Consider the following 27,331-nt stretch of genomic DNA (forward strand, 5'->3'; position numbering starts at 1 on the left):
CAATCAGTACCCCGTTCCTGCCTTCTGCCCATATCCCTTGATTCTTCTAGCCCTAAGAGCTCTATCTAACTCTCTTTTGAAAACATCCATTGAATTGGCCTCCACTGCCTTCTGAGGCAGAGAATAACACAAATTCACAACTCTCTGGGTGAAAAGTTTTTCTTCATCTTAGTTCTCCCCTTTATTCTTAGACTGTGGCCCCTGATTCTGGATTCCCCCAACATCGGGAACATTTTTCCTGCATCTAGCTTGTCCAGTGCTTTTATAATTTTATACGTTTCTCTCAGATCCCCTCTCATCCTTCTAAACTCCAGTGAATTTCTAGCCTGGGGAAAGCAGGCAACATAATCAGAGACTTGTCCCACCCGGGTCATTCCTCCTGACCTCAGCTCTGGACTGGGCAACACCTGGACATCAGGATGCACAAACACACCCACCCCAGCCAGTGCCACTTTCCCCAGCTACGCACTCCACGATACTCCAGCACTTTGTGTTCCCGGCCGTGGATAAAGCCGTGTTTGGAGATTGTGAGCTACATTTGAAGCTTCAGGCAATTGAACAGGGCCAGGGGTTGTGGGGGGAAGGCAGGAGAATGAGAGATAGATCAGCCACGAATGAATGGCGGAGTAGTCTTGATGGGCCGAATGGTCCAATTCTGCTCCTGTCACTTATGAACACAATGAACTGATCGGGTTCGGGACATGTCTGAGCAGTAAGAGGGCAAGGAAGGGATAACTGGCAGGTGTACACCTGTCAATGCATCCTGTGCTGGAGCCTCAGTTATTTACTGCATCTGTAAATGACTCAAATGAAGGGATAGAATGCCACCTTTCAAAGTGTTGTGAGAGCGTGGATCAAGTTACTGGGATATTAATAGCCCAATGAATGGGCTGGGTTGTAGTGGATGGATTTCAGTATGAGCTCATCCAGAATTGGCCGAGGAAAGGATTGAACCCAGTGCTTGCGAAACGGAGCTGGAAGCTAACAGTGGAGATGCAAACAGATTACGGTCCATTCACAAGGACGGTTAGCAGTGTCACAGCACCGGGATGGAAGAGAGCAAGAGTGTGGACGTGCAGGAAGTTCGGCATGTCCCCAACAACTCTCACCACCTTCTCCAGATGCCCCACAGAGAGCATTTTATCGGGACGCATCACAGTACGGTTTGGAACAGCTCCATCCAAGACCGCACAACATTGCATAGTTGTGGAAGCAGCCCAGACCATCACGCAAACCAACCTCCCTTCCATCGACTCCATCTGCACTTCATGCTGCCTCAGCAAGGCCAGCAGTATAATCAAGGACCAGTCTCACCCCGGCCACTCCCTCTTCTCCCCTCTCCCATCAGGCAAGAGGTACAGAAGTGTGAAACGCACACCTCCAGATTCAGGGACAGTTTCTTCCCGGCTGTTATCAGGCAACTGAACCGTCCTACCACAACCAGAGAGCGGTCCTGACCTCCCATCCACCTCATTGGAGATCCCCCAGACTATATTTTATCGGACTTTACTGGACTTTATCTCGCACTAAACGCTATTCCCTTTGTCCTATGTCTGTCGAGTGTAGGGGCAGTGGAGTCTTTGCACTGACTGGTTAGCACGCAACAACAAAAGCTTGTCACTGTACCTCGCTCGGTACACGGGACAATAAACTAAGCTAAACTAAAAACGGTCGTACAAGCCTATGGTCAGGCTCCAACTGGGGTACTCTAAGCACCTTAAGTTCCTCTAGTATATTTTCACCATGGAGGGAGTGTACTTTAATCCATTGAACAGTACAGCACAAGAACAGGCCCTTCGGCCCACAATGTCTGTGCAGAACATCAGTTGAGTTTAGTTTATTGTCACGTGCATTGAGGTACAGTGAAAAGCATTTATTGTGCGCTATCCGGTCAGCGGAAAGACCACACATGGTTACTATCGAGCCATTTACAGTGTGCAGATACAAGGGAATAACGTCTAGTGCGAGCGAGGTTCACTGGATGGATTTAAAAGAGAGTTAGATAGAGCTCTAAGGGCTTGTGGAATCAAGGGATATGGGGAGAAGGCAGGCACGGGTTACTGATTGTGGACGATCGACCATGATCACAATGAATGGCAGTGCTGGCGCGAAGGGCCGAATGGCCTCCTCCTGCACCTATTTTCTATGTTTCTATGTAAAGCCAGCAAAGACCGATCAAGGATAGTCTGAGGGTCACCAATGAGGTAGATAGTAGTTCAGCACTGCTCTCCGGTTGGTGATGGGATGGTTCAGTTGCCTGATAACAGCTGGGAAGAAACTGTCCCTGAATCTGGAGGTGTGCATTTTCACACTTCTGCACCTTTTGCCTGATGGGAGAGGGGAGAAGAGGGAGTGGCCAGGGTGAGACTGGTCCTTGATTATGCTAAATGAAGTCAATGGAAGGAAGGTGGTTTGAGTGATGGTCTGGGCTGTGTCCACAATTTGCTGCAATTTCTTATGGTCTTGGATGGAGCTGTTCCCAAACCAAGCTGTGATGCATCCTGATAAAATGCTTTCTAGAGCACACCTGGACCACCCCCCCTCCCTCCCCCTTTCCTCTGCCCCTCCCCTCCCCCCCACACCATCCCCTTATCCTTCTCCCACTTCCCTCCCACCCTAGGATAGATTTAAACTTTAAAACGTGAATAACTTAAAAAATATAACACAATTTCAATAAAACTACCATTTTGACCATTAAAGTGCCGACGGTGAGTGGGGTGGGCCTAACATTGTCGCGCTATCGTGTACCGTTTTGGCTGTAGCTCAGTTACAAACAAGATAACAAACGAGAGTTTTAGTATATAGATGAATGATCTCTTGCTATCCACTTTGCTGCTGTAACACTGTAAATTTCCCCGGTGTGGGACGAATAAAGGAATATATTATTATTATTATTATTATTATAATTGGCTTCAGTCAGAATTGTAAATTGTCCCTGGTGTGTAGAATCGTTCTTGTGTATGGGGGGTCAGCATGAACTCGGTGGGCCGAATGGCCTCATTTCCGCTCTGCATTGCTAAACCTAACTAATACTGCATTCATTTTAAGAAAAAACAACCCCAAAATACCCGACTCCCACACTGTGATTAAAGCTAATAAATGCTTGAGGATTTAAAGGGGAGATGGATCAGATGTGCAGCATTTATTCCCTGTGCAGGAAGCACGATACTTTGCAGAATGATTCTCGCTGGAAACCTGTATTAGCGATGTGTGATTAACATATCCGGAGATAAGGACTGAACAAATTAGCATCACAATAAAGATAAGCTCATCGGAAAGAGCTTGAGACATCAGTGGGGACTAGATAAGGAAATCTGGCCACAAACAGCACAGGATACAAAAACCTAATCGTCTTTTGGACAGATCAGAACTTTTTAAACAGATTTTGAGGAAATGCCAAGTCTTAAAAAGTCTGAAGGCAGATAAATGTCCACAGCCCAACCAGGTATATCAATAGACACAAAATGCTGGAGTAGCTCAGTGGGACAGGCAGCAGCATCTATAGAGAGAAGGAAAGGATGGCGTTTCGGGTCGAGACACTTCTCAGACTTTTTGGGTCTATCTTTGGTGTAAACCAGCTTCTGCAGGTCATCCCTACACACGTCCATGAACATCGCGGGAAGCTGGTGGAGAAATAATTGTCTGAAATATATTCATCATTGTTAGCCTCGGGTGCGGTTCCAGAATACTGAAGGGTGACTAACGTTGTGCCTTTATTTAAGAAGGAATGCAAAGGAAAACCTGGGAAGTATAGACAAGTGAGCCTGATATCGAGGGCAGGCAAGGTACCAGAGGGCATTCTGTGTACATGTACATGCATTTGGATGTACAAATTAAGAGTTGATGAGGGATAGTCAGCCTGGTTTTGTGCATGGGAGATCTTGATCGTGAATTTGATTGAGCTTTTTTAAGAAGTAATCAAGAAGATCGAGGGCAGGGCAGTAGACATGGTCTATGTGGACTACAGCAATGCCTTTGAGAAGCTTCTGCATGGTCAGCTGGTTAGGAAGGCCACATGGAGCTAGCTAATAGGATAAATCAGTAAAATGTTCCCGTGTTCTGTCTACCCTCAAATGAAGCTACACATCCTCCTCTAAAAGATAGGGCAACAATCTTGTTTTATTTTTTGCTAGCCTCTTTATCTATTTATTACTAAAAATCTCATCTTATATATGATATACACATACATATATATATGTGTGTTCCCGAAGTACAGCCAAAACGGTACACGATAGCGCAACAATTTTAGGGTCACCTTACTCACCATTGGCCTGCAGTGTGCAGTATCAAGTTTCATTCAAATTGTTGCGCTATCGTGCACCGTTTTGGCTGTATTTCGGACACGTACCCCATAAAATAAACATCACTATTTTAATCTAATACTTCCGTGTTAAACGCGTGCTTCGTTGAACGACGGCTCCTGAGGTAAATGTTCAAATTTTCTTCAAGTTAAAGTTTGACCACTCAATATTAAAATTGTGCGTCTTTTTTCTCATCAACCGCTGTCACAGCGGGAACCCGACGGGTCCACGGCTCGTCCATTTATCTTTATTTTGTTTAGGAGGGATCGTGCGAACGAACTAATTTTAGCCACTTTGTGGAGCTCAGCGTGTTTGGAGTAGCGCAGTGGGTCAAGCAGCATCTCATCAGGACATGGTAACGCACATCCTAACTAGTCTGAGGAAGGGTCCACACTACATCCTCCGGAGATGCAAGGACCAGTCTCACGCCAGTCAATCCCTCTTCTCCGTCAGGCAAAAGGTACAGAAGTGTGAAAACGCACACCTCCAGATTCAGGGATAGTTTCTTCCCAGCTGTTATCAGGCAACTGAACCATCCTACCACAACCAGACAGCGGTCCTGAGTTGCTGGCTTTACCTTGCACTAAACGTTATTCATAGAAACATAGAAAATGGGTGCAGGAGGAGCCCATTTGGCCCTTCGAGCCAGCACCGCCATGATCTATCTCTCCCTAACCGCAATCTCCTGCCTTCTCCCCATAACCCCTGACACCCGTACTAAGTAGCATCAGAAACATAATTTTAAGTCAGGGTGTCAAGGGAGAAGGCAGGAGAATGGAATGAATGAATGAATGAATGAATGAATGAATAAATAAAGGGCCTGTCCCAGTTACGCGATTTTTAAGGCAACTGCCGGCGACTGTCAAAATCGTAGCTGATCGCCGAAATTTTGTTTTACCCTACGACAATGACCACGTCAGGTCGATACAAGTTACTTTTTTTGTGATACTAGCACCTGGCTAAGAGATTACACCGTCTTCGGAAACATCGCGGAATTCCCACGCTTACCTGACCGTCAAACGGTCGCCTCCAATCTACCTGTCAAAATGTCCTGACGGTAAATAAATTGGTTAAACAAAACTGTCTTCTGGTATCTTCAAATGCCTTTTCTTAATTTAATATTACGTGCTTCTAAATGCATCTGCGACAACCTAGCAAACCTGGGGACAGCGTGCGACAGACAGCGCCCGCAATAAGCTACGATACCTGGCCACAAGCCAGCTGTGGCCGAGAAATTTCTAGCAGGTAAATTTTTCCGCGGCGCGCCGAGATCCGCTACGATTCGTTGAAGACTCCACACGATCACGCCTGCCCGCGACACCCCGGTGAACATTCGGCGACAGCCTAGTCGCTGGCAGTCGCCTTAAAATCGCCTAAGTGGGACAGGGCCTTAGGTTTATTGGCCAAGTATGTACACATACAAGGAATGCGCCTTGGCGCTCCGCTTGCAAGTAACAACACGAATATACAATAAACAATTAAGACTAAAGCATAAAACATTCAAACATTACGAGTAAAACATTATAGTTTAAACATGTGAGTGAAATGGGGTTGAAAGTGAGAGATAGATCAGCCATGATTGAATGATAGAGTAGACTGGATGGGCTGAATCGCCTACATCTCCTCCTATAAACGTATGAACTTTTAGGATGACAGGTGGATGGTTTTATTTCAGATTTTCAGCAACTGCAGTGTTTTTTCCTTTAACCGCATCGACTTGTAGATTCCAGAACACACATCCAAGCAAGTCTTTAAACATCAGCTACTGACAGCCCCACTAGCCCCGAGTCCTAGACCTCTCCATCATCATCCTCCGAGCTGGAGATTGCAAAAGAGCCTTAAAACCCGGCACGCTGACAGTGAAGGGAAAAAACTGCAGGTGCTGGTTTCAATCGAAGGGAGACACAAAATGCTGGAGTAACTCAGCGGGACAGGCAGCATCTCTAGGGGTGGGACCGTCCCCCCCGCCCCCCTGACTTCAGTCTGAAGAAGGGTCTCCACCTGAAACGTCACCCATCCCTTCTCTCCCGAGATGCTGCCTGAGCCGCTGAGTTACTCCAGCATGTTGTGTCTACACTGGCAGTGAAGCCGTGCTGCAGAGAGGAGCAGAGCACGCTGCCACAACAATGCAATGTGCACACATGCTGAGCTGCAGGACGCATTCAATATTGATGGAGAGCAGCACTAATGTTCTACGTTATAATAGCTGGCATTCGGTGGTCAATCATTTAACTGTGCCCGCAGTAAAACAACCCAGAGAGATGTCACGGTGGCGCAGCGGTAGAGTTGCTGCCTCACAGCTAATGCAGCGCCGGAGACCCGGGTTCCATCCCGACTACGGGCGCTGTCTGTACGGAGTTTGTACGTTCTCCCCGTGACCTGCGTGGGTTTTCCCCGAGATCTTCGGTTTCCTCCCACACTCCAAAGACGTGCAGGTTTGTAGGTTAATTGGCTTGGTAAATGTAAAAATTGTCCCTAGTGTGTGTAGGATAGTGTTAATGAGTGGGGATCGCTGGTCGGCGCGGACCTGGTTGGCTGAAGGGCCTGTTTCTGCGCTGTATCTCTAAACTAAACTAAACTACATGTACAATGCTGAAGGACTTAACCTGGTGATGGAAGTGGTTAACATTCAATACTATACTCACTTCAACAGACATCAGATACCAACAGCCGTCTTATCGTTTTATTTTAGTACTGACAGGCAAGGACTCTGCCCTAATTCCTCTCTGATAAAGATTAGCTGACTACACACCTCTGTGACTTGTGCCAATGTGCTTTTCCCCCCAACAAGGTTATTGCGCAGCTATTTCTGGGCCACCCAGAGCCTGCACCAAATGAAGGCAAGGTCACTCTCAGCTGCAAGGGTGAGTGGATTAAGCAGCTGCATCCATGTCAGTCTGATCTGCAAAGATCTTGCCTTACATTCACCCCTGCCATCGGGAAGAAGGTACAGGAGCCTGAAAACTGTAACGTTTAGGTTCAGGAACAGCATCTTCCCCACAGCCATCAGGCTATTAAACACCACAACCTCAAATAAGCTCTGAACTACAATAAACTATTTATGTTATTGTTTATTGTTTGTTTTTTATATGTACGTATGTGTGTGTATATATATATATATATAGATATATTTATGTGTGTGTGTGTGGTCAGTCTGAAGAAGGGTCTCAACCCGAAACGTCACCCATTCCTTCTCTCCAGAGATGCTGCCTGACCCGCTGAGTTACTCCAGCATTTGTGTCTACCTTCGATTTAAACCAGCACCTGCAGTTTTTTCCTATATGTGTGTGTGTGTGTGTGTGTGTGTGTGTATATGTGTATATATACACACACTGTACTTTTTTTCTCATTATTATATTTTTTACAGAGTACTATCTTTACAGATTCTGTTGTGCTGCTGCAATTTCATTGTAGGTAGACACAAAATGCTGGAGTTACTCAGCGGGTCAGTCAGCATCTCGCGAGAGAAGGAATGGGTGACGTTTCGGGTCGAGGCCCTTCTTCACATTTCTTCAAATCAGTCTGAAGAAGGGTCTCGACTCGAAACGTCACCCATTCCTTCTTGGAACATAGAACAGCACGGCACAGAAACACTTGTGTGCACAATGTCCACGCTGAACATGATGCTCCTCTGCCTGCACGTGATCCATATCCCTCCGTTCCCCATGTGTCCACGTGCCCATGTGAACGCCACTATCGTAGCTGCCTCCACCACCACCCCTGGCAGCACCTTCCACGCACTCACTACTCTCCACACTACTCTCCACGTACAGACAGCACCCGTAGTCGGGATGGAACCCGGGTCTCCGGCGCTGCATTCGCTGTAAGGCAGCAACTCTACCGCTGCGCCACCGTGCTAGAATAATGTTTTATTCTTAATGTTCTAATGTTTTGTTTTATTCTTAATTGTTGACTGTATGTCGTGTTGTTACTTGCGAGCAAAGCACCAAGGCACATTCCTTGTATGTGTACATACTTGGCTAATAAAATTATTCAATTCAATTCAATTAACACACACACACGTGCACACACACACACACACACCACTCACATGCACTCACACACACCACTCACTCACACCGCACACTCACTCACACACACACTGCACATACGCACACACACCACACGTGCACTCACACACACACACCACTCACTCACACCGCACATACTCACTCACACACACCGCACATACGCACACGCACGCACACGCGCACACACACACACATACCCGCACACACTCACACACACCACATACTCATGCGCACTCACACACACCACACTCACGCGCACTCACACGCGCACACTCACACGCGCACACTCACACACACATCGCACACACACCACACCCACACACACCCACACCCACACTCCCACCCCCACAGTGGGCGTTGGTACCTCTTGCCCAGGCTGCTGACGGGCGCGGCTAGTTTGCGGGAGTTGCCGCTGGTTCTCCGCTGGGCAGCTGCCCTTCTGCTGCTGCTGTTGCTGCCAGAGCGGTTACTCTCACTCTCCTCCTGGCCTGGCGAGCTGCTGCCCTTGCTGTTCAGGTCCCTCAGCACATCGTAGTTGATCTTGCTGGAGATCTTCTTCTGCTCCAGCATCTTCTCGATGGCCTCCCCAGCCGTGCTGGCTCGGATCGGCTCGCGCTTCTTGGAGGATTTCCTGGGCTTTGACACAGATGGAGAATGGGTCACAGTAAAGCCCCTGCCCTGCTCAGTACAGAGATACTTCAAACAAGGAAGGTGTTGGTTGTGTAAATATTACCTTCTGCTCTTTATATATCCCCAGTTCCTTCTCTTTAGCTATTCGTTCTTCCTTAGCTGCAAGGGAATTGAAGATATTGCAGTAAAGATCAAGGCGGCAGCCAGCAACAGGTTCAGTTATCGTCTGACAGGATACAAAGTGCTGGAGTGTCACAGCGGGTCAGGCAGCATCTCTGGGTGAAGTTTGCAGTCGAGACCCTTGTTCAGCCTCTGCTGAAAAAGGGCCCTGACAATAGACAATAGGTGCAGGAGGAGGCCATTGGCCCTTAGCGCCAGCACCGCCATTCAATGTGATCATGGCTGATCATTCTCGATCAGTACCCCGTTCCTGCCTTCTCCCCATACCCCCTGACTCTGCTATCCTTAAGAGCTCTATCTAGCTCTCTCTGGAAAGCATCCAGAGAATTGGCCTCCACTGCCTTCTGAGGCAGATAATTCCACAGATTCACAACTCTCTGACTGAAAAGGTTTTTCCTCATCTCCGTTCTAAATGGCCTACTCCTTATTCTTAAACTGTGGCCCCTGGTTCTAGACTCCCCCAACATTGGGAACATGTTTCCTGCCTCTAATGTGTCCAATCCCTTAATAATCTTATATGTTTTATTAAGATCCCCTCTCAACCGTCTAAATTCCAGCGTATACAAGCCCAGTCGCTCCAGTCTTTCAACATACGACAGTCCGGCCATTCCGGGACTGTCGTATGACTTTGTGTCCTTTCAGACCTGGAACGTCACCTATCCATGTTCTGTAGAGATGCTGCCTGACCCACTGAGTTACTGCAGCACTTTGTGTCCTCTTGTGTATTAGCTAGCATCTGCAGTTCCTTTTTTCTACACTCAGTTATAGTCTGGATATCTGAGATGAGAGCAAGATACTAACTCTGCTCTGTGGCAGGACAGGCTGTGGACATACTCAGTGCGTCTGAGGCAGGACAGGCTGTGGACATACTCAGTGCGTCTGAGGCAGACAGAGGTAGTTCAACACTACTGGTGGATAGGGTTTTCCAACTGTCCCGTATTAGCCGGAACATCCCCTATTTTGGGCTAAATTGTTTTGTCCCGTACGGGACCGCCCTTGTCCCGTATTAGGCCTGGTCGGCGCTGTAGGCCTGGACACTGTAGGCCCGGACACTGTAGGCCCGGACACTGTAGGCCCGGACACTGTAGGTCCGGACACTGTAGGCCCGGACACTGTAGGCCCGGACACTGTAGGCCTGGACACTGTAGGCCCGGACACTGTAGGCCTGGACACTAGACCCGGACACTGTAGGCCCGGACACTGTAGATTCGGACACTATAGGCCCGGACACTGTAGGCCGGGACACTGTAGGCCTGGACACTGTAGGCCTGGACATTGTAGACCCGGACACTGTATGCCCTGACACTGTGGCCCGGGGGCCGCTGTAGTCCCGGACAGTGTAGGCCCGGAGGCCGCCTAACGAGGTTGCGTAGCAACCCGCATCCCGGCCTGGGCGGCCGTCATTGGTGGACCGGGAGCACGTGGACTCTGGCTGGGTGACGTCACGTGGGGCGGTGATGTCACCCGTTGTCCCTTATTTGGGAGTGAGGAAGTTGGCAACCCTACTAATACGGGACAAGGGCGGTCCCGTACGGGACAAACTAATTTATCCCTAAATACGGGATGTCCCGGCTAATACGGGACAGTTGGCGACCCTACTGCCTGCCCGCCCGCCCGTTCCCAGGTACACTCGCCTTTCTGCTCCCGGAGGTAGTCTGCGTTCTCCCTCAGCCACAGCTCCGTCTTCTGCTCCACTTCCTGATCGTTCAGTAGGTACTGCGGAGAAAGGATGGGCAAGGTCAGGGCCGGGCACCAGCTGTGGACAGACTACACCGGCTGGTCACGTACCCCTCTTCACAAGGTCAAAGCTACCTGCACACCAGCAACTCAACATCCATAACAAACAATATTTATAGCTGCTCCTCGACTTACGACGCTTCGACATACGATATTTCGACTTCACGATGGTGCAAAAGCAATACACATTCAGTAGAAACCGTACTTCCAATTTTGAATTTCGATTCTTTCCCGGGCTAATGTAAGTGTTCTGAGTACGTTTAAGTGGGCGGTCACGGTGGCGCAGCGGTAGAGTTGCTGCCTCACAGCGAATGCAGCGCCGGAGACCCAGGTTTGATCCTGACTACGGGCACTGTCTGTACGGAGTTTGTACGTTCTCCCCGTGAACTGCGTGGGTTTTCTCCAAGATCTTCGGTTTCCTCCCACACTCCAAAGACGTGCAGGTATGTAGGTTAATTGGCTTGTAAATGTAACAATTGTCCCCAGTAGGTGTAGGATAATGTTGATGTGCGGAGATCGCTGGTCGGCGTGGACCCGGTGGGCTGAAATGGCTATGATGTTTGGGAGGTCAGGTGTATTAAATGCATTTTCAATTTACGATATTTTCAATTTACGATGCGTTTATCGGAACGTGACCCCATCGTAGGTTGAGAAGCATCTGTGGTTGAGTTTAGTGTATGGTCACGTGTACCGAGGTACAGTGAAAGGCTTTTGTTGCGTGCTAACCTGTCAGCGGAAAGACCATACACGATTACAATCGAGCCATTCACAGTGTTCAGATACATGATAAATGGAATACAGTGAATAGCGTTTGGTGATCATAGTTCAAGTAAGAAATGTTGCTTTGGGAGGAGAGGTTTAATAGAGCAGAGCGATTGTAATGCGTGATTGCAGATCCACCTCTGTGACCAGCACACAAAGAGTGGCCTGGGTTGACCGCAATCAGGGTCAATCTGTTCCTGTCACAGGAGTGGACACGCACTCCATGATCTGCAGAGCAACAGGGAGAGGGATGAGTGGATTGCTTTTCCTCTCATTACAGACTCATCGGCCTCCACTGCCTCTTGTGCATAAAGACTGCCTTGTGTTTCGAGTGGGTGGTGCAGCGGGTAGAGCTGCTGCCTCACATCACATCACCATGCAGAGTCTCTCGCCAAGAGTAAGGGAATCGAGGACCAGAGGACACAGGTTCAAGGTGAAGGGGAAAAGATTTAATGGGAATCTGAGGGGTAACTGTTTCACACAGAGGGTGGTGGGTGTATGGAACGACCTGTCAGAGGAGGTAGTTGAGGCTGGGACTATCCCAACGTTTAACAGTTGAACAGGTACATGGATAGGACAGGTTTGGAGGGTTATGGACCAATCGCGGGCAGGTGGGACTAGGGTAGTTGGGACATTGTTGGCCGGTGTGGGCGAGTTGGGCCGAAGGGCCTGTTTCCACACTGTGTCACTCTCTGACTCGATGACTCTAAGCCTGGGTTCAATCCTGATCTCGGGTGCAGTGTGTGTGGAGTTTGTACGTTCTCCCCGTGACCGCGGGGGTTTCCTCCGGGTGCTCTGGTTTCTACCACATCCCAAAGACGTTCCATGATGTCACGGACAGAGTGCAGGAGATCCTCAAGGGCGAAGGTGAACAGCCGGAAGTGGTCGTGCATGGCGGCACAAACGATGTCGGAAAGAAGGGGATGAACATTCTGCAGCGTGACTTTAGAGAGCTCGGAAAAATGCTGAAAAGCAGGACCTCCAGGGTGGTTATCTCCGGTTTGTTTCCAGTTCCTCGTGCTGGCGAGAGCAGGAACAGGGAGATACACGACCTGGATGTGTGGCTGAGGGAATGGTGCAGGCGGCAGGGATTTAGATTCTTAGATCACTGGGATCTGTTTTGGGGTAAGGGGGAATTGTACAAAAGGGATGGATTGCACCTTCACAGGTGGGGGACCAGCATTCTGGCAGGCAGGTTTGTCACTGCTACACAGGTGGGTTTAAACTAAATAAGTGTCAAATGGGATAGTCAGGATGGTGTTAAAGGGAAAGAGAGTAAAGGGATAGTTAATGACCCCAGAATTAACGGGAAAGAAAGTTCACAAAGGGATAGGAGAGTATGGCCCAGTGTAATAGGGATTGATGTGAAGGGTGAGATGAGTAAGGAGTTAAAAGTCTTGTATATGAATGCGCGAAGTATAAGAAGTAAAGTAGATGAGCTTGAGGCTCAGTTAGAGGTTGGTAGACATGACATTGTGGGGATTACAGAGACGTGGCTGCAGGAGGATCGGGCCTGGGAACTTAATATTCAGGGTTATACATCCTATAGAAAGGACAGGCAGGTGGGCAGAGGCGGTGGGGTAGCTCTGCTGGTGAGGGATGAAATTCAGTCCCTTGCGAGGGAAGACATAGGGACTGACACGGTAGGGTCACTGTGGATTGAGTTGATGAATTGTAAAGGCAAGAAGACACTAATTGGTGTTATCTACAGACCCCCAAATAGCAGCCCAGATGTAGGGAGTAAGATGCAGCAGGAGTTAAAACTGGCATGTAAGACAGGTAATGCCACTGTGGTGATGGGCGATTTCAATATACAGGTAGACTGGGAAAATCAGGTTGGTTCTGGACCCCAAGAAAGAGAGTTTGTAGAGTGCCTCCGAGATGGATTCTTAGAGCAGCTTGTAATGGAGCCTACCAGAGAAAAGGCAATTCTGGATTTAGTGTTGTCCAATGAACCAGATTTGATAAAGAGAACTCGAGGTAAAGGAACCTCTTGGAGGCAGTGATCATAATATGATTAGTTTTAATCTGCAATTTGAGAAGGAGAAGGTTAAATCGGAAGTGTCAGTGTTGCAGTTGAACAAAGGGGACTATGAAGGCATGAGAGAGGAGCTGGCCAAGATCGACTGGAAAGGGATCCTAGCAGGATTGACGGTGGAACAGCCAATGGCAGGAATTTCTGAGCATAATCCGGAAGACGCAGGATCATTTCATTCCAAAAAGGAAGAAAGATTCTAAGGGGAGTAGGAGGCAACCGTGGCTGACAAGGGAAGTTAGGGATGGAATAAAACTAAAAGAAAAGATGTATAACACAGCAAAGAGTAGCCGGAAGCCAGAGGATTGGGAAACTTTCATAGGACAACAGAAGGTAACAAAACAGGCTGAAAAGATGAAGTACGAGGGGAAGCTGGCCAAGAATATAAAGAAGGACAGTAAAACCTTGTTTAGATATGTTAAGAGAAAAAGAGTAGCAAAGACAAATGTGGGTCCCTTGAAGGCAGACACGGGTGAAATTATTATGGGTAACAAGGAAATGGCAGAAGAGTTGAACTGGTACTTCGGATCTGTCTTCACTAAGGAAGACACAAACAATCTCCCAGATGAACTGGAGGACAGAGGATCTAGGGGAATAGAGGAACTGAAAGACATTTGCATTAGGCGAGAAATAGTATTGGGTAGACTAATGGGACTGAAGGATGATAAATCCCCTGGGCCTGATGGTCTGAATCCCAGGGTCCTCAGGGAGGTGGCTCTAGAAATAGTGGACGCATTGGTGATTATTTTCCAACGTTCAATAGATTCAGGATCAGTTCCTGTGGATTGGAGGATAGCTAATGTTATCCCACTTTTCAAGAAAGGAGCGAGAGAGAAAATGGGGAATTATAGACCAGTTAGCCTGACTTCGGTGGTGGGAAAGATGCTGGAGTCAATTATTAAAGAGGTAATAACGGTGCATTTGGATAGCAGTAAAAGGATAAGTCCAAGTCAGCATGGATTTATGAAAGGGAAACCCTGCTTGACTAAACTTCAAGGAATTTTTTGAGGATGTGACAATTAAAATGGATGAAGGTGAGCCAGTGGATGTAGTGTATCTAGACTTTCAGAAAGCCTTTGATAAGGTCCCGCACGGGAGATTGGGGACTAGAATTAGAGCGCATGGTATAGAGCCACTTTCATTTCACTGTACATCGTGTATGTGTATGTGAAAAATAAACTTGACTTGATTGGGGGTAGGGTGTTGACATGGATAGAAAATTGGTTGGCAGACAGGAAGCAAAGAGTAGGAGTAAACGGGTCCTTTTCAGAATGGCAGGCAGTGGCGAGTGGAGTGCCGCAAGGCTCGGTGTTGGGGCCGCAACTGTTTACCATATATATTAATGATTTGGAAGAGGGAATTAGAAGCAACACTAGCAAGTTTGCGGATGACACAAAGCTGGGTGGCAGTGTAAACTGTGAGGAGGATGTTAGGAGGTTACAGGGTGACCTGGACAGGTTGAGTGAGTGTGCAGATACATGGCAGATGCAGTATAATATAGATAAATGTGAGGTTATCCACTTTGGCGGCAGAAACAAGGAGGCAGATTATTATCTCAATGGAGTTAGGTTAGGTAAGGGGGAGGTGCAGCGAGACCTGGGTGTCCTTGTACACCAGTCACGAAAGTTGGCGTGCAGGTACAGCAGGCAGTGAAGAAAGCTAATGGCATGTTGGCCTTCATAACGAGAGGATTTGAGTATAGGAGTAAAGAGGTTCTTCTGCAGTTGTATAGGGCCCTGGTGAGACCACATCTGGAGTATTGTGTACAGTTTTGGTCTCCAGCACCGCCATTCATTGTGATCATGGCTGATCATCCACAATCAGTAACCCGTGCCTGCCTTCTCCCCATATCCCTTGATTGCGCTAGCCCCTAGAGCTCTATCTAACTCTCTTTTAAATTCACCCAGTGAATTGGCCTCCACTGCCTTCTGTGGTAGAGAATTCCACAAACTCGCAACTCTCTGGGTGAAAATGTTTTTTTCTCACCTCAGTTTTAAATGGCCTCCCCTTTATTCGTAGACTGTGGCCCCTGGTTCTGGACTCGCCCAACATTGGGAACATTGAGTTGCGCCAAAGCTGTGTGAGTCAAGGCCGATGCCGTGCTGTCTGACGCAATGACACCCAAAGCTCGAGCAAACATACATTGATCCATCTAATGCTCCAAGGTTAGGCACAGAGGGCAGAGAGAGAGAGAGAGAGAGAGAGAGAGAGAGAGAGAGTGCAGGGAGACTGTGGCCTGTGTCTGTCTGCGCCGGGCCATTGTGCAGCTGGTGGAGCTGATAAGCCAGCAATCTGTCCACACCGCCCGCTCCCACGCCAATCTGAATCGAGTAACAATAAACTATTATATAAAGTTACTTCTCCCAAAACGAGCACCTACAAAAAGAAAGGAGAAACCATCAAAAGTGATTACAGTGTTGAAACCAGATTCTGACAACTCGCTGGTGCAGATGGCGAGAGAACTGTTATTGTTTAGTCCACTCCTTTTGTACATGAGGTGATCTACAGTCTCATGTTCGCCGGTTGTAAAGGCCTGCACTGTGAGCTTACCCTATCGATTTCATGGTCATCAATGCCGCTCAGGTCAAGTTCACCCTTCTGAGGATCGGCTCCTGTGTGGAGAGAGAATGAAAGGCATTTTCACTGCATCTGGTGAGGAGTCCATGATGTAGCTCACCTCCCCTGACCCGCCTCTGCAGCAGATGTGGATGGTGTACCTCATCCACTGTACCCGCTGTTCCAGGTGTCAACCTCTCTACATCGGCGAGACCAAGCGCAGGCTCGGCGATTGTTTCGCTGAGTCACCTCCGTTCAGTCAATAGACAATAGACAATAGGTGCAGGAGGAGGCCATTCAGCCCTTCAAGCCTGTACGCACCGCCATTCAATGTGATCACGGCTGATCATTCTCAATCAGTACCCCGTTCCTGCCTTCTCCCCATGCCCCCTGACTCCGCTATCCTTAAGAGGTCTATCTAGCTCTACGGTACGGTGGCACGGTGGTGCAGCGGTAGAGTTGCCGCCTTACAGCGAATGCAGCGCTGGAGACTCAGGTTCGATCCTGACTACGGGCGCCGTCTGTACGGAGTTTGTACGTTCTCCCCGTGACCTGCGTGGGTTTTCTCGTAGGATAGCGTTAATGTGCGGGGATCGCTGGACGGCGCGGACCCGGTGGGCCGAAGGGCCTGTTTCCGCGCTGTATCTCTAAATCTAAATCTAAGCTCTCTCTTGAATGCATTCAGAGAATTGGCCTCCACTGCCTTCTGAGGCAGAGAATTCCACAGATTCACAACTCTCTGACTGAAAAAGTTTTTCCTCATTTCCGTTCTAAATGGCCTACCCCTTATTCTTAAACTGTGGCCCCTGGTTCTGGACTCCCCCAACATTAGGAACATGTTTCCTGCCTCTAACGTGTCCAACCCCTTAATAATCTTATACGTTTCGATAAGATCCCCTCTCATCCTTCTAATTGCCAGCGTATAGAAGCCTAGTCGCTCCAGTCAAGTCAAGTCAAGTCAAGTTTATTTGTCACATACACATACAAGATATGCAGTGAATTGAAAGTGGCAATGCCTGCAGATTGTGCTAAACTACAAAACAGAATAGATTTTCTTTGTTTCCATCTTAACCTACCTGATCTCCTGGTGGTTCAGCACTTCAACTCCCCCTGTCCCTTTACTTCCCCCCTCGACTCCATACAAGGGCCCCGACAGTCTTTTCTGTTTAGGCAGAGGTTCACTTGCACTTCCTCCAAGCTCATCTGCTGTATCTGTGGACTCCTGTATATCGGCGAGACCAAGTGCAGACTTGGCAATCGTTTCTCTGAACTCCACAGTCCGCCTCAACCTACCTGATCTCCCGGTTGCTAAACACTGTAACTCCCCCCTCCCATTCCCACACTGACCTTTCTGTCCTGGGCCTCCTCCATTGTCAGAGTGAGGCCCAGCGCAAATTGGTGGAACAGCACCTCATATTTCGCTTGGGCAGTTTACACCCCAGCGGTATGAACATTGACTTCTCTAACTTCAGATAGTCCCTGCTTTCCCTCTCTATCCCCTCCCCCTTCCCAGTTCTCCCATTAGTCTCACTGTCTCCGACTACATCCTATCTTTGTCCTGCCCCCGCCTCTGACGTCAGTCTGAAGAAGGGTCTCGACCTGAAACATCACCCATTCCTTCTCTCCCGAGATGCTGCCTGACCCGCTAAGTTACTCCAGCACATTGTGTTTCCCAATATACCGGCAACTGAGGGCGGTGGAGGCCAAGTCATTGGGTATTTTTAAGGTGGCGATTGATAGATTCTTGATTCGGTAGGGTGTCAGGGGTTATGGGGCGAAGGCAGGAGAATGGGGCTCAGAGGGAAAGATAGATCAGCCATTAATTGAATGGCGGAGTAGACATGATGGGCCGAATGGCCTTAATTTGCTGCTAGACCTAATGAACTAGTAGTCTGGCATCCCCTTTAGAGTTGGAGTTTAGAGGCACAGAACCGAGTACCAGAGGACATAGGTTTAATGTGGGGGGGGGGGGGGGGGAGGGGATGTAATAGGTACCTGAGGGGTAACGTTCTCACACTGCGGGTGGTGAATATATTGGGCGAGCTGCGAGAGGAGGTAGTTTAGGCAGGTACTATCATAACTTTTATGAAACATTTTGACAGGTACATGGATTGGACAAGTTTAGAGGGATATGGGCCAAACGCAGGCAGGTGGACAAGTGATGATGGGGCATCAGTGTGGGCAAGATGGGCCGAAGGGCCTGTTTCTCTGCTGTATGAGTCTATGACCCTACAGAGCGCTGAAACAGGCCCTTCGGCCCACCGAGTCCATGCCAACCAGTGATCCCTGTTACACTAGCACACACTACACACGAGGGACAATTCACAATTTTTACCAAAGCCAATTAACCGACAAACCTGTACGTCTTTGGATTAGTTTATTTAGTTTAGTTTAGAGATACAGCGCGGAAACAGATCCTTCAGCCCACCGAGTCCATGCCGACCAGTGACCCCCGCACATTAACACTATCCGACACACACGAGGGACAATTTTACACCAAGCCAATTAACCTACAAACCCGTACGTCTTTGGGAGAACGTACAAACCCTGTACAGACAGCGCCCATGGTCGGGGTCAAAGCCGGGCCTCCGGCGCTGCAAATGCTTTACGGCAACAACTCTACCAATGTGCCACCGTGCCACGCTGGGATTCACAATTCTCTGGGTGAAAAAGTTTCTCCACTTTCCGCCCCTGGTTCTGGACTCTCCCAACATTGGGAACACATTTCCAGCCTCTAGCGTGTCCTAATTCCTTAATAATCTGATATGTTTCAATAAGGTCCCCTCTCATCCTTCTAAATTCCAGTGTATACAAGCCCAGTCGCTCCATTCTTTCAACATACGAGAGTCCCACCGTCCCGGGAATTAACCTGGTGAACCTATGCTGCACGCCCTGAATAACAAGAGTGTCCTTCCTCAAATGTGGAGCCCAAACGAGCATAAGCCAGGTGCAGCAGGTACAAGGGAGCTCATCTCATCCTCACATCATGAATGGATAAATGGATTAGACTGAAGCATTTGTGAAGAGCTGGCACCATGGAGCACACTCACCCTGCCTGAAGGAACGTCTTCAGCAAGAGTAACGCACTCAGCACTTTCTAACCACAGCAAGGCAGAAGGTTATGATAACTCTGAGCTTCAGTTACTGTACAAACAACGGCTTGGACTACCGGTCTGGTGATGTGGATGTGAATCTCACCGTGGGAGCTGGCTAACCTAAACTCATAAATCGTTCAATCAGCCTGGAATGAGACATCACAATCAGTCTGGAATATACCCTGAGAAGGATGAGAGGGGATCTTACAGAAACGTGTACAATTATAAAAGGACTGGACAAGCTAGATACAGGAAAAATGTTCCCAATGTTGGGGGAGTCCAGAACCAGGGGCCACAGTCTAAGAATTAAGGGGAGGCCATTTAGAACTGAGGTGAGAACAAAACTTTTTCACCCAGAGAGTTGTGAATTTGTGGAATTCTCTGCCACAGAAGACAGCGGAGGCCAATTTACTGGATGAATTTAAAAGAGAGTTCGATAGAGCTCTCGGGGCTAGTGGAATCAAAGTAAATGGGGAGAAGGCAGGCACGGGTTACTGATTGTGGAAGGTCAGCCATGATCACAGTGAATGGCGGTGCTGGCTCGAAGGGCCAAATGGCCTCCTCCTGCACCTATTTGCTATGTTTCTATGAGTCCGAAACATCACCCATTCCTTCTCTCCTGAGATGCTGCCTGACCCGCTGAGTTACTCCAGCATTTTGTGTCTACCTTCGATTTGAACCAGCACCTGCAGTTTATTTCCTACACTATGACTCTAATCCGTCAGTCACACAGACTGCTGCAGCAGACTTTCCGTAGCGGTGCGGGAAATAACTGTGATAAAGATATAACTGAGGAAGATTAAGCACAGCCCTCGAGCAAAACTGAATGGCATTATCTAAGTCGTACTGTGTGCTTCCCCCCCTCTCTCTGCAGATCTAACTTGCCTCCATTAAACACTCCCTGGAGCACGGTATCAGTAGAGCAGGCTCCACCGAGACCGGCAAGTAATCGGCAGCAATGGCTCACCCCCTCAGGTCACCTTCACAACATCTCACCTTGCAAAAAAAACAAAGCTATCTATGTACTATAAGAAAATAACTGCAGATGCTGGTACAAATCGAAGGTATTTTTTTAACAAAATGCTAGAGTAACTCAGCAGGTCAGGCAGCATCTCAGGAGAGAAGGAATGGGTGACGTTTCGGGTCGAGACCCTTCTTCCGACTGATGTCAGGGGGGCGGGACAAAGGAAGGATATAGGTGGAGACAGGAAGATAGAGGGAGATCTGGGAAGGGGGAGGGGAAGAGAGGGACAGAGGAACTCTCTAAAGTTGGAGAAGTCAATGTTCATACCACTGGGTATCTATATACTAAAACTCTTGTTTGTTTGTTTGTTTGTTCCTGAACTGCAGCCAAAACGGTAGACGATAGCGCGACAATTTTAGGGCCACCTTACTCACCATTGGCCTGCAGTGTGCAGTATCAAGTTTCGTTCAAATTGTTGCGCTATCATGTGCCGTTTTGGCGGTATTTCGGACACGTACCCCATAAAATAAACATCGCCATTTTGATCTAATGCTTCCGTGTTCAAAGTTGTCATTAAACGCGTGCTTCGTTGAACGATGATTCCTGAGGTAAATGCTCAAATTTTCTTCAAGTTAAAGTTTGACCGTTCAATATTAAAATCGTGTGTCTTTATTTTTCATGACCCACTGTCACAGCGGGAACCCAACGGGTCCACGGCTCGTCTAGTTGATACTAAATATTAAACTCACATATGACAAAGAACCTTGTGACAAAGAGGTTGAGATGAATGGTATAAAGTATGTGGAATTCATTGCCACTGAAGGCGGTGGAGGCCGCCAATGAATATTTTTAAGGCAGGGATACAGTAGATAGATTGTTGATCAGTACGGGTGTCAGGGATTATGGGGGGAAGGCAGGAGAATGGGGTTAGGAGGGAGAGATAGATCAGCCATGATTGAATGGCGGAGTGGACTTGATGGGCCGAATGGCCTAATTCTGCTCCTATCACTTATGAACTTATGTCCAGGAAATTTTCAATCCCTGCCAGGGCTCGGTGAATGGAACATGGAACAGTCCAGCACAGGAACGGGCACAGTTCACCCACAATGTCCGTGCCAACCACCATGCCAAGTTAAACTCAGTTTAGAGATACAGCGCGGAAACAGGCCCATTCGGCCCACCGGGTCCGCGCCGCCCAGCGATCCACGCACATTAACAGTATCCGACACCCACTAGGGACAATTTTTACATTTACCAAGCCAATTAACCTACAAACCTGTACTTCTTTGGAGTGTGCGAGGAAACCGAAGATCTCGGAGAAAACCCACGCAGGTCACGGGGGCAACGTACAAAGTCCATACAGACAGCGCCCTTAGTCGGGATGGAACCCGGGTCTCCGGCGCTGCATTCGCTGTAAGGCAGAAACCCTACCGCTGCGCCACCGTGCTGCCCTCTGCCTGCATGTGATCCATATCCCTCCATTCCTTGCATATCCATGTGCCTATCTAACAGCCTCTTAAACGCCACTATGGTGTCTGCCTCCAACACCACCCCTGGCAGCGTGTCCCAGGCACCCACCACCCTCTGTGTAAAAAACCTGACCCGACATCTCCATTAATCTTTGCCCCTCTCACCTCAAAGCTACGCCTTACTCTAACTGCACCTCTCATTATTTTATAAACTTCTATCAGGTCTCCTCTCAGCCTCTGACACTCCTGAGAAAACAATCCAAGTTTCTCCAAAGATAGACACAGAGTGCCGGAGTAACTCAGCGGGTGAGGCTGCATGTGTGGAGAACATGGATAGGTGACGTTTCACAGAGTGCTGGAGTAACTCAGCGGGTCAGGCAGCATCTGTGGAGGAAAAGGATGGGTGATGTTTTGGATTCTTCAGGTTCCCGACCCGAAAAGTCAACCATCCTTTTTATCCAGAGATGCTGCCTGATCTGACCTATTCCAGCACTTTGTGTCTACTTTCAGTATAAACCAGCATCTGCAGTTCTTTCCTGGACATCCAAGTTTCTCCAAGCTCTCATTACAGCTACTCTATCTATCTATCTATATACTAAAACTCTCGTTTGTTTATTTGTGATCGAACTACAGCCAAAACGGTACACGACAGCTTGACAATTTTAGGCCTACCTTAATGGTAAAGCTAGTAGCTTTAATCGGTGTTATATTTTTAAAGTTATTCACATTTTAAAGTTTAAATCTATCTCTTCGGGAGGGAGGAGGGAGGTGGGGAGGGAGGGAAGGGGGAGGAGGGTGGATAAGAGAGGGGGAAGGGGAAGTGGGGGGGGGGGAGGGGAGGGAGAGAGGGGGGGAGGAGAGGGTGCTGCACCAATGCAGGAGAGGTTTGGGCCCAACGGGTCCACTTGGTCTAGTATATATGTTCCCGAAGTACAGCCGAAGCCAATGGTGGTCACGGGAGGAATGTGTCACAATACACAGTGCATCGCACCCTGCTGCGTATGGGGCTGCACACGGAGGACCAACAGCATATTAGGCTGGTGGGCATAATGTTTTGGCTCATCAGGTCATAATGTTTTGGCTGATCGGCGTATATACAAAAAGAATTTCACTGTGCAGTTGCAGATGTGAGAAACAAAACACCATTGAAGTTGACCTATTGAACATTGGCATCAGGTGTGGGACTCTGTCAGACTCCTCCTGCGTTTCAGTCTGCACCGAGTCCAGCTACATTCACACTGCAAGACTGCACACCTGAGCAAAAGCCTCGGTATCGAGTTGGATTTCCGTTTGCCTAATGAAGGCAGCTTCTGTTGAAAATAAACGCACGAGCAGGCAGTGAAATGTGACTGGGGGTCTGGGCGAGCGAGGGTCAGGTGATGAGGCAGGAGAGGGGGGCGGACGATGCTGCAGGTGTTGGCTTTCTGCATCGTTACAGGGGGGTTTGGAAGCTGCCTGCCTGTCCCTTTGCACATCACATTACCTTGCTTCACAGCGGCAAGGCAAACCACTGCTGATACTCCACAGGGAATCACTACAACTTATTTCATCCCACTTTCAGAATCCTTTTACTTTGTGATTATCCAGATTCCTCTGAAGCCGATCCATGTTATTTTACATAAACTCTCCATGTAGCCTCCTTGAATTTTAGTTTAGTTTAGTTTAGAGATACAGCGCGGAAACAGGTCCTTTTGGCCCACCGGGTCCGCGCCGACCAGCGATCCCCGCACATTAACACTATCCTACACCCACTAGGGACAATTTTTACATTTACCAAGCCAATTAACCTACAAACCTGGATGTGTTTGGAGTGTGAGAGGAAACCGAAGAAAACCCACGCAGGTCACGGGGAGAACGTACAAACTCCGTACAGGCAGCACCCGTAGTCGGGATCGAACCCGGGTATCTGGCGCTGTGAGGCAGCAACTCTACCGCTGCGCCACCGTGCCGCTCTAAACTATCCTGCCAGACTTTCAATGATCTAACACCCTTATGTGAGGCCACATCTGGAGTATTGTGTTCAGTTTTAGTCTCCTAATTTGAGGAAGAACGTCCTTGCTATTGAGGCAGTGCAGCGTAGGTTCACCAGGTTAATCCCCGGGATGGCGTGACTGTCATATGAGGAAAGATTGGAAAGACTGGGCTTGTATTCACTGGAGTTTGGAAGGATGAGAGGGGATCTTATAGAGACGTACAAAATTATAAAAGGACCGGATAAGCTAGATGCAGGAAAAATGTTCCCAATGTTGGGGGAGTCCAGAATCAGGGGCCACAGTCTAAGAATAAAGGGGAGGCCATTTAAAACTGAGGTGAGAAGGAACTTTTTCACCCAGAGTTGTGAATTTGTGGCATTCTCTGCCACATAAGGCAGTGGAGGCCTATTCACTGGATGCATTTAAAAGAAAGTTAGACAGAGCTCTAGGGGCTAGTGGAATCAAGGGATATGGGGAGAAGGCAGGCACGGGTTACTGATTGTGGACGATCAGCGATGATCACAATGAATGGCGGTGCTGGCTCGAATGGCCAAATGGCCTCCTCCTACACCTATTTTCTATGTTTCTATAGTGCGGAAACAGGATCTTCTGCCCACCGAGTCTGCGCCGACCAGTGATCACCCGTACACTAACACTATCCGATACCTTCGGGACAATTTACAAAAGCCAATTAACCTATAAAGCTGTACGTGTTTGGTGCATTCACCCGATCTATTCCCCTTCTGCTTTTCTAGAAACACCTCGATATCATTCCTCAGCCTTCTGTGCTCCAAGGTATGAAGCCCTAGCCTGCACAACCACTGTCTACAGCACAGGCCCTCGATACCTGGCAACATCCTAGTAAAGCATCTACCATACAGTCCTTTTCGAAGGTCAAGGATGTGGTTTAACTGCAGTGATGTGCACAGATTCAATTACAGAGGAGCAATCAGCCCTCTGCATTTTATCAATTATTTGATTATTTTATTTAATTTGAGGAAGGACGTCCTTGCTATTGAGGCAGTGCAGCGTAGGTTCACCAGGTTAATCCCCGGGATGGCAGGACTGTCATATGAGGAAAGATTGGAAAGACTGGGCTTGTATTCACTGGAGTTTAGAAGGATGAGAGGGGATCTAATAGAGACGTATAAAATTATAAAAGGACTGGACAAGCTAGATGCAGGAAAAATGTTCCCAATGTTGGGGGAGTCCAGAACCTGGGGCCACAGTCTAAGAATAAAGGGGAGGCCATTTAAAACTGAGGTGAGAAAAAACTTTTTCACCCAGAGAGTTGTGGATTTGTGGAATTCTCTGCCACAGAGGGCAGTGGAGGCCAAATCACTGGATGGGTTTAAAAGAGAGTTAGATAGAGCTCTAGAGGCTAGTGGAATCAAGGGATATGGGTTACTGATTGTGGATGATCAGCCATGATCACAATGAATGGCGGTGCTGGCTCGAAGGGCCAAATGGCCTCCTCCTGCACCTATTTTCCATGTTTCTAAGTTTCTATCACGGTCAAGGAAGAAAGAAGCTTCTGTTATATCCTCACAACATCCCACAGCTGGTTGGATTGGAATCAATGCATTGGGAACTGCAACCATGACTACCCAACAGATCTGTGGAATAAATACTGTCCCCATCACTTGCTCCTCTTCCCAAGCTCGCTTTGCATTTGTACATGAAAGAGTGCGGAGAAGGTTTACGAGGTTGCTGCCAGGACTCGCGGTCCTGAGCTATAGGGGCAGGTTGAGCAGACTTGGACTTTATTCCTTGGAGCGCAGGAGGATGAGGGGTGAAGTATAGAAAATAGATGCAGGAGTAGGCCATTCGGCCCTTCAAGCCAGCACCGCCGTTCAATATGATCATGGTTGGTCATCCTAAATCAGTGCCCCGTTCCTGCTTTCTCCCCTTATCCTTTGATTCCATTAGCCCTAAGAGCTATATCTCTCTCGTGAAAGCACCCAGTGAATTGGCCTCCACTGCCTTCTGTGGCAGTGAGTTCAACAGATTCATAACTCACACCAATTCACACCACTGTCCGGGCCTAATACGGGACAAGGGCGGTCCCATACAGGACAAACCAATTTAGCCCAAAATACGGGATGTCCCGGCTAATACGGGACAGTTGGCAACCCTACCTATTCCTTTTCTCCAGAGATGCTGCCTGACCTGATAAGTTACTCCAGATAAGTTACTCCAGCATTTTGTGTATATATTCAAGGGTTATAGGCATAGGGGCCAAACGCAGCCAGGTGGGACTGGCGTAGATGGAGCATCATGGTTGGCATGGGCAAGATGGGGTGAAGGGTGTGTTTCATCTCGGGAGAGAAGGAATGGGTGAGATTTCAGATCGAGAATCTATCTGTCTTTATACCATCTGTGCTTTGTTTTCTTTATGTAACTATTCGGGTCGAGACCCTTCTTCAGACTGATGTCAGGGTACGGGGCAGCTCTCAAACAGTGTCCTGACCCAGCACACCCCTCTCGTCACAGTCAGCTGATTGTCTCACTTCCCTCTGGTGGAAGAAGTCCCAGGCATCCCGGTCCGGATCCAGTGGAGGGGGAGCCTATGCAGATTGGCCGCACCAGGCTGAGCGAGGCCGAGCGCCAGAGACGCATACGGGCGAGGTGTTGTCTCCACTGTGGAGGTCCACACACTTCATACGGGCGACATCTTGGTTGGCATGGATGAGTTGGGACAAAAAGCCTGTTTCCATGCCGGATGATTCTATGTATGAATGCCTATTTAAGTATCTGTTTAAATGTCTCATAAACATGGTGATTACATTTAACAGCGTGTTTCTTTTAACTGGGAAGGAATAAAACAGGTAACTAAACAACACACATTAAAATGTCACCAGTGGCAGCTGAACGGGGGCAAGGGAGGCAGGGGGTGGGGAAAGGGCAGGACACGTGGGGGTGGAATGTAAACGCATTTTGTACAGAACAGCAGTGACTCACTCACTCACTCACCACCCACTCCAGTGCCACATGGAACCCACCTGCTCCCCATCATGTGGGCTACATTGCTGCCTGTTCAGACGCTGACTGACACTCCAGAGCCGACCACAGCTCTACACCGCGCTGTGCCTGCACCAGGGGCTTACTGGCCAACGACGCCAGCTGTACCTCCAATTCCTCCCTCTCCCCGCTCTTCCCCTCTCCCCGCTCTTCCCCTCTGTTATCAGCATCTTCCCCTCTGTTATCAGGCTTCTGAACGGCCCTTCTATAAGCTAGGGTACTGTCCGATTCACCTCTACCCCATTGTGGGGAGATCTTACAGAGGTGTACAAAATCATGAGAGGAATAGATTGGGTAGACGCACAGAGTCTTTTACTCAGAGTCGGGGAATCAAGGACCAGAGGACATAGGTTCATGGTGAAGGGGAAAAGATTTAATAGGAATCCGAGGGGTAACTTTTTCACACAGAGGGTGGTGGGTGTATGGAACGAGCTGCCAGAGGAAGTGGTTGAGGCTGGGACTATCCCATCATTTAAGAAACAGTTGGACGGGTACATGGATAGGACAGGTTTGGAGGGATATGGACCAAGTGCAGGCAGGTGGGTTAGGGTAGCTGGTTGGTGTGGGCGAGTTGGGC

At 48.5% G+C, this 27,331-nt stretch overlaps 1 protein-coding gene across 2 annotated transcripts in view; it reads right to left on the bottom strand.

Annotated features, from left to right (window-relative positions):
• brf1b (BRF1 general transcription factor IIIB subunit b) overlaps positions 1 to 27,331 on the bottom strand; it is a 308,241-nt gene that overhangs the window by 25,929 nt on the left and 254,981 nt on the right. For both annotated transcript variants that reach the window (XM_078406970.1, XM_078406969.1), the window contains exons 12-15: positions 16,227 to 16,288; positions 10,777 to 10,858; positions 9,066 to 9,121; positions 8,697 to 8,968 (exon numbers count right to left, since the gene is read on the bottom strand). In XM_078406970.1, the coding sequence (XP_078263096.1) occupies positions 8,697 to 8,968; positions 9,066 to 9,121; positions 10,777 to 10,858; positions 16,227 to 16,288 (472 nt within the window). The remainder of the gene's footprint in view (positions 1 to 8,696; positions 8,969 to 9,065; positions 9,122 to 10,776; positions 10,859 to 16,226; positions 16,289 to 27,331) is intronic.

Source organism: Rhinoraja longicauda, chromosome 10 (genome assembly GCF_053455715.1).
Source record: "Rhinoraja longicauda isolate Sanriku21f chromosome 10, sRhiLon1.1, whole genome shotgun sequence".
Taxonomy (NCBI): Eukaryota; Metazoa; Chordata; class Chondrichthyes; order Rajiformes; family Arhynchobatidae; genus Rhinoraja; species Rhinoraja longicauda.